Source organism: Protomyctophum parallelum (assembly GCF_964188405.1).
Source record: "Protomyctophum parallelum genome assembly, chromosome: 10".
Taxonomy (NCBI): Eukaryota; Metazoa; Chordata; class Actinopteri; order Myctophiformes; family Myctophidae; genus Protomyctophum; species Protomyctophum parallelum.
In genome coordinates, this window is record NC_139704.1 from 21,329,040 (window position 1) to 21,342,270 (window position 13,231).

General features: G+C 44.3%; 1 protein-coding gene across 1 annotated transcript in view; it reads left to right on the forward strand.

The window, feature by feature from the left end:
• The window catches only part of mcu (mitochondrial calcium uniporter), a 92,851-nt gene extending 84,989 nt beyond the window's left edge, over nucleotides 1-7,862 (forward strand). Inside the window, exons 6-9 of the mRNA XM_083775356.1 lie at nucleotides 119-279; nucleotides 863-1,066; nucleotides 1,403-1,519; nucleotides 3,050-7,862. Of these exons, the coding sequence (XP_083631482.1) occupies nucleotides 119-279; nucleotides 863-1,066; nucleotides 1,403-1,519; nucleotides 3,050-3,130 (563 nt within the window). The 3' untranslated portion in view covers nucleotides 3,131-7,862. The remainder of the gene's footprint in view (nucleotides 1-118; nucleotides 280-862; nucleotides 1,067-1,402; nucleotides 1,520-3,049) is intronic.
• Nucleotides 7,863-13,231: the final 5,369 nt, after the last annotated feature.

Below are 13,231 nucleotides of genomic sequence, written 5' to 3' on the forward strand. Positions count from 1 at the left end.
TTGGCCTCAGGTTAAGCGTTACACGAGGACAAGCGCACATCTTTAGTAACACAAATAAAAGGTGTGCGTGTGTGTGTGTGTGTGCGTGTGTGCCTGCGTGTGTGTGTGTAAACCTCAGAGCTGCTGGCGCACGAGGAGGCAGAGAGGCTGAACGACGTGAAGCTGTTGGTGCAGCAGCTGTACACGACGCTGCGCATCGAGGAGCACCAGCTCTGCAAGGAGCGAGATCTAGTGGTTCGCCTGGAGGACCTCAACTCTCAGCTCGGTCCCCTAGAGAAGGTCCCGAATCCTTTCTCTTTGTCTGCTCACCCAAAACACACCACCACATGGCCTCTGTCTGCCATTAAAGCCCATTAGCAATTCTAGCTGTCTGGACTCATATAATTGGTGAATGCTGTCATGTGCAGAAAATTTGCATAGATAATGTTGATTTGCATACCGAAACGTCTGAGATTTCTTAAACCCCTTTTGCCCTTTACATTTTCCATTCACATCATTTGGAACTTTTCTACTTTGCATTATTTTAAGCACAGAAAATCCCGACGAGCAAATTCTGGAATAATTGATTCATTTCCACAATGAAAAGAAAAGGAAATGTACAAAGTTCACAAACCTGTTATCCGTGCTGTTGGCTAGTTCTAGTTGTAGCATATCATGTAGTCATGATATCATGATAGTCTACTGTACAAATCAAATCATTTATTACTGTTTGCGATAGGCCCTATGTCCTCCCGGTGGGGGCTCCTCACTGGCAGGTGAGTCAGTAGGATACAACAGCAGTGACATCACGGAGGGGAGAAATTAATTTGCGTGTGTGTGTGTGTGTGTGTGTGTGTGTGTGTGTGTGTGTGTGTGTGCACAGGTGAGGGAGGACTTAAGTAAGAAGGCTGAGAGGCGTACCTCCTTGTTCATTTGGGGGGGTATGGCCTACATGGCTACTCAGTTTGGCATCCTGGCCCGGCTCACCTGGTGGGAGTACTCCTGGGACATCATGGAACCTGTCACCTACTTTATCACCTACGGCACGGCCATGGCCATGTACGCATACTACGTGCTCACACGCCAGGTAAGTTGATTGATTGAATACTTTATTGACAAGTTTGTTAACTCTAAAGGTAGCACAGTCAAAGGTTATGCTAAAAATGATAAGGATAAGATTGTTTCCATTGTATAGAGTGCCGGTTTGGACCATGAACGTGACCCAGGTAGGATGTGTACATTTTGAATTTCACCGTGTGCCCAGGGAGCATACGTGTTATGCGTATGAAAATGTAATTTGAACACAGTTTGAACATTCACGTGTAGTTTGAACATTCACAAATTGTGTGTGTGTGTGTGTGTGTGTGTGTGTGTGTGTGTGTGTGTGTGTGTCTCTCCCCCCCCGTCCCCGTCCCTCGCCTAGGAATATCTCTATCCTGATGCCCGGGACAGACAGTATCTGCTGACCCTCCACAAGGGGGTGAAGAGGACACGCTTTGACATTGAGAAGTACAATAAACTGAAGGATGATATCGCAGAGGTACAGTCACTGGGGAGCTAGTAGCAGCTGTAAGCTGTGACTGAAATAGAGCATGTGGTGATGCCACCAGCAGCTGCTGTTGATACCATTCACTCCCCCCAACAACCCTGCTCCTTGTCTGTCTGTACTGTACCTGTCCTTCACCTCCCTATATATACCTCTGATTGCGTTTTTTTTTATGTGTTTTTGATTGATTAATTGAATACTTGTAATAGTAGTGCTGTGATTTTTTTTACTTTTCCTGATTTGTATGTGTCATGTGTCATGTTACTTTAATAGACCCCCAGGTGTGGTTATAATTTTCAAGTCTTCCCTGTGTATTTTTGGTTTCTTCCTGAAAGCTAAAAGCCTTTGAGTCAAAAGGCCAATCGAAATAAACCACGTTAGTGACATCATAACCCTAACCCCTCCCTTATTATTATACAACAACAGCTGTGGGCGAGGCTTAAGTTCAGGTGGGTATGGTGTTAAGGTGAAAACCAGGTATATACTTAATTATTTCTCTGCTGCTAGCCGTTAGCATAAATTAAGTTAACTTATGCTGGCCGCGTTCACTTTTAAGAGAAGGGGTTTGCCCGCCCCATACTCGCACTCAACACACACACTTTAGTATCATTTGCCCTGCATTTGCACACACTATTTACCTCTCGCCAAAAACGTTTACATGTCGGGAGCGACGCAGTTAAAAGTCACAAATGACATCTGAAATTTGGATGGCAGAAGATTTTTAGTTTCTATTATCTATTATCTATTACCTTCTATTACTATTTATTATCTTAAGTACAATAAGGGTTTGTTGTACAAAGCTACACAGCTGTACACAGCTGAAAATGACATGCTTGTGCATTAGGGCTGCTGGGGTTGTGCAATAACAAGAAGTCATGTGTTTTTGTTTTATCTTGTACAGTATGTTTTGTGATATGATGCACTGATTGGTTGGCACTTTTAATTTCGTTGTACACGTTGCAATGACAAATAAAGATCTATCTATCCTATCTATCTTAGAAGATCCGGACTGGGCCGTGGCTCAGCGGTCCAGGCACCTTGGCCGGTAGTCAGAGTCTGGCAGTGTGCCGCGGGTTCGACTCCCGATCCCGACGGCCTTTACTGCATGTCACTCCCCCAATTTCCTGTCTGTCTGTCCCTCTATAAAGCCGCAAAAAAAACATGGGCAGCTCTCCTGGATTCCGACTTATGGAGGAAAACAGAGATCAGATTTAACGTCCCATAGCTGCTGGTGATGGAGGCGTTGCATAGCAACCGGATCAATGTTAAAATCTGCCATGGGACTCAACCATTATTTTATATATAGTACACAGAGTATACGTTGGCGTCCGTATATACGGACCTAGCAAATAACGTCCCCTAGCTGGGAGGTACGTATACGGACATGGGAGTAAAATTATGAATGAACTGATGGGTGTAGCCACATAAAAACATAATCTTCCTCCTAGTATAAAGGGGGGAGGGGGGTCATGCCACTGCATCTTTAATGAATGAAGCATTAATGTCTCCCCTCCTCCTGTGCAGGTGGAGTTGGATCTCAGGCGTCTTCGGGACCCCCTCCAGCTCCAGCTCCCAGTTCAGCAGCTTACCTCCAGTAAAGATTGATTGAAGGACTGAAATCCCCCGACACCACCACCAACCACCACCACCACCCCCCCGACCCACCCTCTCTGAGCTCCTATATCCCACCTCACCCCTTAACCCCTCCAGCCCCCCAACTATACCAACCCCCCCCCCACCCCCTCTGTCCACACCTTTATTCCCCTTTCCTCCCTCCCCCACATGTCCCAACAAGGCTCCGTCGCTCTCTTGACCGTGGGAGTTTGTTTTGTTCTTTTTTCTCCTTTTTTATTTAATTTTTCTTTTTACTTCTCCTGAATATAATTGCGAGCAACCCCCCCCCCCCCCCCCCCCCCATCAAAAGGAGGAGGAGGAGGATGGTGGAAAAAAAGGCCCAAGAGCAACACTGAACCCCTTTTTATCAACGTCCTGAGTGGAGATGATGATGATGAAGAAGATGTTGGAATGAAAATTGGGCAATATGGAATTATGCCTCAAGACTCCAGAGGGACAGCCCGCAGAACCCTGGGAGGCAGGGCAGGGGGGGGACGGACGGACGGACGGACAGGACAGGACAGGACGTATCGGGCCAGGAGGCACTCCACCTGAGAGGACTTGCAGTGTGTGTATGTTCCGACACTCTGGCGACACACTGGGACACTGTCCCCCCCGACTCATCCGATGGGGCCAGTGAGGTGCCATTGAAGTGTCGTCATGCTTTTTGCAGCTGTCGCACTACTATGTGGACACGCATGCATGCATGAGCGCGCCCCTGCCTGCCGTCAGGGTGGGCGGGCTCCAGAGGGGGGCGTTGTCCCACAAATCAAAGTTTACAAGGATGCCCTCCTCCAGCCCGCTGCACCCACCCTACAGGTGTTGGGGGGGGGGGGGGGGGGGGTGGTAGGAAGCTCACGGGTGGTGGCCAGACAGACCACCGGGTTGACCTTCAACAACATCCCGTGGCCAAAAATCTGCTGCCCCTGCCTCCTTCCCTTTGACCACGCCCCGCCCCCTCTGGGTGACGGACAGTTGTCCTGCCCAGTGTGTGACCTTTATCGGGAGCCTGTTGTCTTCAGGCAGGATGTGGGGGGAAGGTTCACTTCCTCTTCCTGTTGGTGTCCTGTGTACCGGGGGGTGGGGGCCCAGTCAGTCTGCGCGAGGTTGAGAGTATACTACCGACAAAAACATCACTGTGTGTTCTTTTATTCCAAAAAATATTTTGGCACTTTTTATTTTGAAAGCCATAGTATATTTGTTATGAGAAAATATATAGAAATATATATATATAGATATATACAGTACATATACAATCAAAGTGAACAGAGGCTAGTTTTTTTTCACAGTGGGGGGAGGAGCTCTCTCTTACAGACATCTTTTTCAGTAAAACAAATTCGCATTTCCTCCAGATCTCTGTCATCATCAAGAACACCCCTCAACTGTCCAGTGTTCTCTCTCTCTCTCTCTCTCTCTCTCTCTCTCTCTCGCTCTCTCTCGCTCTCTCTCTCTCTCTCTCTCTCTCTCTCTCTCTCTCTCTCTCTCACACACTCACACACACACACCACCTCTCTCTCTGTCTCTGTCTCTCACCATTCTATACATTTACCACCTTGACCTAAACTATCTGTCAAATAATAAACACAATAATGTATTCCACAGTTGCCTGTGTGGCATCCAACTAGATAGCCTGCAGACCGCTCCAAAACAGCACGCGCTAACATGCAGCAACAGTGCATGGCCACCAAAGCAAAGCAAATGGATGGTGATGGATGGAAACAGGGTTAATATGGCTTTGATGTACATGCTTTGGAGCAGAAAAGCCATCAAAGGCCATATGATAAAGTCATCTTTATATTAATCTCATTTTGTGAATACTGAGACTATAGTGGAATATGCTAAAGTATGAATATATGAATTAAACCTACTTGTTGTGAGTGTTTCCCAGACATCCACTGAGGCATGCCGTAGATTGACTTTTGATGTGTTTTTGTGTATATGAGGGCTTTATATGAAGCCAAGATATGGAGGAATAGAGAGATTGGATGGATGACTTTGGTGACATCTGCAATCAATCGTGATTCTCCCCATTGGAAAGCATTACCGCACCATATTTCCAGGCTCCTAAACCATTTCTCAACATGGGATTTGGTCCATCCTTGTGACTGATGAAACCACAATGCCTGTGAGGTCACATTTGACTGAATGCACAAAATGTGTAACGTAGTGGCGAGTGCAGAATGCTCCCTCGCCTCGCCAAGCTTGGCAAACCGATCTCAGAAAATGGCCGTTAAAGGCGGTTCACATTGTAAACGGTACATCACTATGGCATTCATTCACAGGTGGTTCTCATCGTGAGCTAAATTCAGAGTGTTCTTCTCCCACTGCTGTGAATGCTCCGTGCCCCTTGGTAAGGCAGGGTTAGACTGCATGCTATGGTATGCCCTCAGTAGAAACTTGTGAGTGTGTAGGAGCGTTGTTGCAATTTTAGATTTCATTGGGTTTTTTCTTTTTTCTCATTTTTCTTTGCCACCTCATGGCCAATGCCTGATTTGTACATGGTTTTACGCTGGTGTTGTGCATGGAAATAAGCCACACCACAAGCTCACTTGCAGCTTGTAGATTGGATGTTTTGGATGTATAACACCTGCGCACGACTGAGCATAACTCATGCTTTAGTCATGTTAGGTTTTTTTTCACAGACTGTTAAAGCCATATATATATATATATATATATATATATAGTTTAACTGTCTACTTATTGCTAAGCTCTAAATAGGTTTGGTCCACATTTGAACAGAAGGTCACCGTTGTAATGGTGTGGGAAGCACAATGACCTGACATCCCAAATATCCTGAGGCCCTGGGGCAGAGACGCTAGTCTGTGTTTATCTCCCATTCATTTGTCATCTCCTGCTTCCGATCCTAGTGCGCAACTGCCGGTTTTTCCAAAGCTGAAATGCATGACTTCACGTCAAATCAAAGGTTATCCATGTCGATCTCGAGTTAGGATTTGTCCTTGCGTGTGTTGACATGATGCGTGTGATCTCCAAGGAAAATGGTGCCTTTTTGGATGGTATAACAAATACGATAATGCTATAGATAGAGGATGTTTATACAGTCATTTCTAATGTGAAGATCGTTGAGCCCGAGTTGAAACTTCAATCTCTATTGCACTTCCGAAACCAGCCTCCACTGCAGAAGGGAGGGCACTTGCGTGCGCTGGCAAGAGGGGATTAGAATAAGTGAATCTTAGCAGGTGTATGTGTCTGTCTGTGTGTATCCACGTGCTTATCGGTGTGAGCGTACTGCTGTCCTGGGCACTGATAACCACGTCCATGAATCCTTCCCCCTAATCGCTGCTGCTCAGTAAGCGTATAAATCAATTGAGCACTCCCACCTCATAGGAATCAATAGCTTTAAATTCTACTTCTTGTACACACTATGCCAAGTTACTTCCACACACATGCAGACACATGATGTGATACTGTTTCCTTGGAGATGTGCTTTCCTTTTGGGCTAATTCTACACTGTTGCTCAACAGAAATTGAGCGTCAACATTTTTTTTAATTTAATTTTTTACTTCATTTGAAAATGCCATGGGCGGGTCTGCAGACCCATGTGTAAATGCAACCTACGGGTGTGAGATCACTCTGTCTGAAGTCCAATCCTCCACACCGCGGACTTCTTCTGCGCTTCGCCACCTCCTCCGTTACGCCATGCCCACACATCCACCTTTTATTGCCTTGGTTTTTCTTTCCTTGGGAAAAAAAAAGAAAAAGAAAAAGAAAAAAGAAAACAACAACAAAGTATATCAAATATAGGAAACTTTATTATCAAGAGGGTGTTGCATGAATGTATGTTTACACAGGGAATTATGTAAAATAAAAAAGAGGGGAAAAAATGGATACGATTTATCAAGAAAAGAAAAATAGTTTAAAGAACATGGTTTGTAGAGAACTCTGTGAGTGTAAAGGGGGAATGAATGAACAGGGCTACAACATCTTTACGCCATGTCCTCAGAACGTCCTGTCCTGCCAAAAACAAATCCGACACAATCCCAGCCAACCCAACCGCAAGTCTGCAACCCATCCTCCACCCTAGTTCTGCCCATGTCTATAGTTAGTTGCCCCTACCTCTCAGCGTGTCATCTGCCTGCAATAGTCCCCAGTAGATGGAAAGACACCTTCGGTCCTGGGTGTTGTTTTGGGAACTCTCTGTGATCTCTCGGACCCCCCCCCCCCCCCCCCAATTAACTCCTGTCACAGAATCTAGTCCAAAGGGAAGCATAGGCCAGGGCGCACTTAAAAAAAACCCATTTATAGCCTACTTCGTCGTGCGACGGTGTCGCGTGCCGGACTCCGCCGTATGACGGCGTGTCGGACTGTCACTTTACCTCACCGTTTCATCCCTTTTGTCCTTTCATCTGTATCCATCCCAGATCCTCTTTTCCGCTCTGATTGCATTTAATAACGTATTTTTATTTTTAATTTGGAACGCGTGTTTTTTGTTTTGAAGTTTCATCTTGTTTGTTCGTGTGCACTTGCAATACAAGTATGTTGAAAAATAGAGTGGAGCAAAAATGTTGGGTTGAAATTAGTGTTTTCATTCGGACCGCTTTCTTTTTTGTTTTGTTTTTGTTGGTTTCTTCTGTTGACATCTGAAGCTGTAATGTTGGCAAAATAAATACAAAAATAAAATGTAAAATCCTGTATCATTTATGAAATATGTATAAAAGAGAAATGTAATTCAGTTATCAATAAAATCCTTATCCAGTTTTTGGAACTGGTGGTCCAGCTTCTATCTTTTTTTCCTTTTCTTTTGTCGCACACAGTAAAATTCACAGTATTATTAGTTTATCCATTTGTTATTCTGAGTGTGTGTGTGTGTGTGTGTGTGTGTGTGTGTGTGTGTGTGTGTGTGTGTGTGTGTGTGTGTGTGTGTGTGATTAATGTGACATATCAGATGCGCAGACAGTCTGCGTTGGGTGTCCTTGGCCTGCAGGTCTTCCCGTTCTAGCCGGATGTCCTATTTTATGAAGATACACTGAAGATAGCTGCTGAGGTGAGGCAAGGCACTTTAATTTGTAAACATTTCAACAACAAGGCAACGCAATGTGCTTTAAAATGGCATTAGGATGCATAAAACCAAACGTCCCGTTATAGAGATCAAATCACTGGATTTCAGCTCCTCTGCATTTGCAGCATCAAAACATTACAATGATATAATCCTCATATTACATAGAGATAACTAAAAGTAATACACATATATCCACTCCTTTGCAGTGTATGTTTTTAAGTTCAATTAAATTAAATTTGAACAATTAATTAAAAAAATACAGATCCCTTGTTATCCATTGCAGTGTTGTATTAACCCATTAAAACTGGGAAAGCATTTGTGTCATATGGAGCGTGTCTTGAGTGTACAGGGTTTGATGAGGTCAGATCAACATGGAATGACAGGTCAGCTCCATATATGGAGAGGTCAGATGTAGAGTTTCTGGCTGGCTCCATATATGCAGATCTAGGTGATGGTCCAGTCTTCTCCATGTATGGTTATCCAGGGTTAGACGAGGTCAGTGTCGTAATCTTCATAAATGGAGATGGCCATATATGGTGGTGTGACGTGTCACGCGGTGTGATGTCACAAGGCGTGACCATATATGGGGGCGTGATGTCACAAGGTGTGACCATATATGGGAGCGTGATGTCACAAGTCGTGACCATATATGGAGGTGTGGGTGACTAACGGACGGAAGATGCAGGTTTTCATAGTAAATGTGTCCTACTGACTACTGTCGGAATAATTTGAACATTTTTAACTGAAATACTTGCTTCTGGTGGTCCCCCTGCCACGCAGATCGACCAAATGCATATCGTTGTTGGGCACCTTGAAAGGGAAAAAGCTTGAGCACCGCTGATATAGCAACATAACGTTTTTCAGAAAACTGATTTAGAAGACATTTCTTTCAGAATGGGCCTCAGGTCTCAGGGTGGGACTATAAACGGAATCCTGCCAGGGTGCACAAAGACACAAGAGGCCAGCAGATCTACAGTACTGTGGGTTGAAAAGAAAAGTAATCACAGAAGAAGCTACCCATGTTCCAACTCATTTCTGCTAATGGCCTTGTTGATTAGAGTGAACTATTGATTTAAAGGACGCAGGAGAAGAAGAAACTGCAAACGTATGGTCCATTTGAAAATATTGTAGCTATTAATGGCCACATCTATTGTGCGTTTGTTTGGGATTGACAGGTGATCAAGTAATAAGTTAATGGCAACTTATTCACCCTTATTGCTCGCTCAATGTCCACACTGAGGGTCTTTGTTTACCGCACAGTCAATGTCGAGCCTGTTGTCTTGGAGGAAGTGATGGATGCATCAGCATGACAGTTGGCAGATAAGTCAAATTACTTTAATGAAGTGTAATTTGTTTCTGTCTTGTCTAAAATGAAGCGTTAATGACAGCTTAAAAACCACAGGGACGGAGAGAATCCAGGGTAGCAAGGGAAGGAGGATAGATGGAGGATGGCAGATGAAGATTCCAGGAGATCGATCTCTAAAACGGCCGTGTGTTCGACACGGGAGCCCAAAGGACAGGGCAGGGGGGGGGGGGGGGGGGGGGGGGGGGGGGGCTCTAGAAAATGTGGCCAACTGGGATCCACTGTTCCAGAGCCATGATCTTGCATACATTGGTCCGACATACCAGTGGTCTGACATGCATGGCCAGTAGCGGTGGCCGAGTGGATTGCGGAGCGGGCTAGATATCGGAAGGTCGCCAGTTCGAATCAGCGGTCCGACACGTTAAAATTACCACCGTTGAAGTGCCCTTGGACAAGGCATTGAACCACTACCATGAAATGCTCCATGTGGGCCTGGCTGTAAACAAGTATCTGATGCTTAGTCCAGTTACCCTTGGTAAACTTGATTTACCAGAACGCATTTCTTCTTCTTCTGGCTCCGACATGCTCTGCCAGTTAAGACACATACGTGGCCGGTTAAGACTCACCCGTGGCTCCGACATGCTCTGCCAGTTAAGACACATACGTGGCCGGTTAAGACTCACCCGTGCCCCCGACATGCCCTGCCAGTTAAGACACATACGTGGCCAGTAAAGACTCACCCGTGGCTCCAATATGCGCTGCCAGTTAAGACACATGCATGAACTACCTCATGGTTCGTTCAAGATGGTCAGAATGCCCCCATTGGCATTTTCTGTCCAGGTGTCAAGTATTGGCTCTGCTCACAAAAGGCTAAATATTTAGTTTTACAGTCCTTACTGATTGTCCAGAGCCCCTGGAGTACTGTTGAAGCGATTGATTTTCCTTCATAGAATGTGATAAAGTTTAGGTGGTGGATTACAAAATAAGCTATACTCTATATTGAAATACAAAATTATATAAAATACTATAAATTTACAGAGATGTGATGTTATTACTGAGTTAATGCATTCATAATTGGTCACTTCTTTGCACTAGCTGAGAAAATCCAGCTATATGGATGTCAAACCTCAGGCCCTGGAGACTACAGTGTGGGTTTGGGATGGAGAGAGAGGAGACGTGAGAACCAGTGGCGTGCACAGACATTTAGAGGGGCAGGTGCTCAAGTGAAAAAAGGGCACCTTGTGCAGCACATTTTGGGGCGGGAACCCATTTTGGTGCTTTAGCTATTGAAAAATAGCAGATCTACAAGCTCATGTAGATCTGCGCCACTCTGTGGCGCGCTACGAGCTTGTAGGTCTGCTATTTTATTTATTTATCGAAGAACCACTGACATAGAAACATAGCTTTAGATTGTGGGGGCCTAAATAATATAGTAGATAGAAGCGTTTTTTATCAAGATTTGATCAATGTCACCATGGACCACACTACAAATTAAGAAAAAAAATAAAACTTTTTTTTTCCTTTTTTTTTAAGAGCAAAATTGCCTAAAGGGCAGGGGGTGCTCTAGCACCCCCTAGTGTCTATCTGTGCATGCCACTGGTGAGAACAATGGGAGGATGGATGGTCCTATCGCTGAACTTCAAGGAGGTCAAGGTGGGACAAACATTCAGTGACACACAAACAGGTCAGGGATGTTCTTCCAGCTGATAAGAGGCCCAGAATAAAGACCTGTTTCCCAAACTGAAAGGATCACAAGGTCTTCATGCATGCTGTACAGACGCTTGGATTACAATTCTAAACTGAGAAGGACCATCATGCTAATGTTGCTGCTGACCATTCTGGTACAGGAAACGCCTTCTGTTCCAGCTATAGGTGAGTGTAACATTTCCGTTCGACAAACAGGTGAGTTATACTATGCTGTAGGTGAGTGGTTTATCGGCTCAGCGCAAACAAACTATACTACCGTTGTACCGTACCATTCATTCACCTGTGGTCTTATGATGCATAATATAATGTTAAGTTGTCACTAAGGATGTTTCCTGTGTAGCCCTCTTGATAGTGGAGCCACAGAACCTTTGATTGTAATACTATAAGTAACTACGTCTGTTTGTGTACCTATATGTACTATATGTAACTATGTCTGTTTGTGTACCTATATGTGCTATAGTATGTGCTGTCGCACATGTCTGTAGTATGTAGTCACCATGTCAATCTGTCCGTCTCTGCATCAAATCACATGAAGATCCATTTATTAGATCTACTCTAGTTCAATTTCTTCAGACTTCAGACTTTATTCACCAAGTTTCGCTTGGTGCAGGTGTTGACATAAAACTTCAGTAGGTCTAAGAATATAAAAATGCAATTAAAAAGGGGAAGAGCAATAAAATAGCGGTTATTTTTTAATTGATGTGCAGTTTTGTGCACAGTTAAAAATCAGGAGTGTAACTGATCACGGTGGATATATTTATACGTATGTATGTTAGGTCTTGTCTGGGGAAAGAAATAAGCTGAGCAGGTGACAAGCTCTCAATATCAGACATACAGTATGGTGCATTTGGAGGTCAGTAACTCAGAGATGAAGTACTATAGTTGTGCAATAACTTTGTTCTTCACAAGCGATGTGTGCGTGAATCAAAATGAAAGGGTAAACACACAAAGTAACACTACTGTTGAGCTGTGTTGCTTTGTGTGTTGCTGCAAAGGAGAGATCAGTAAAGGAGACGGAAACAGCAGAGAGTCCTTTGTTGTTTTAATTATGGAATCAGCAGCTGGCCTTAAGTGTTGTTCACACCGAGATGAACCTAGTGACAAAACCCACCATTAGCACAGTACTGTTATCTCCACCACAACACTAGTTCACGATAGATTACTACGGCATGACAAACAATGGATCCCTTCCGAAGACAATGAAGTGAAGTGATCCATAGTATTGCTAGCCTTCACATGCCTAATTTGTACAGACCGGAAAGCTTCTGTGTTCCGTTAATGATGATATTATGTTGCAGCTCTCTCTTTCTCCCCTATAGAAGATTTAGAGCCTCAATTAGCATGCATCCACTTGAGTCAGCGGCGTCCTCTGCCAAAGCACTGGTCAGAGGTGTATCTCCAAAACCACCCATTTTTTACACCGTCACCTAGGCCATGGATTGATCACTGTGATCAGGGATCTAGATAGTTTGTCTCTTATAGTGGTTGGAGGGCCAGAGAGTGAAGGGTAAGAGGCTATCGGAGTGAATGATGGCTGTATTTTTGGGATTCTGTCCTGTCAGAGGATCTTTACTGCTTGGGAGATCACTCTCCTATTTGTTTGTTCCACTTCCTCTACTGATGTCCAGTGATTAGCACTCACTCATGCCCTCACACACAATCCCATTCTTGGCTAGCAACTAAGGCCGCCTTCCTCTGGCTTAATTATATCTTAATTAGATCGTTGGGAGGGTATGGAGAGCATGGAGAAAAAGGATGACATCAATTGCTTTGCAGCACTTTCTTTAACTGTCTCATTTAGTTCTCCAGATGCGCCACAAATAGCCAAGATTCTATTGGCATTCTGGGTAGATAAAGACCCGTCTTTGTTGGAGACAGCTGTTGCTTAGATTAGAATGGTCGAGACAAGTGTTTCAAATCATAAAGCTTGAAAAACATATTGGCCGGTCGCTGAAATTAATTTGTGATATACTGTCTGTGACTATAGCACCGTTCATTTCATTTAACAGAAAAGGAAAAAGGAAACCAGACCAAAACATTGTATAAATCATATGTGATTCAGATA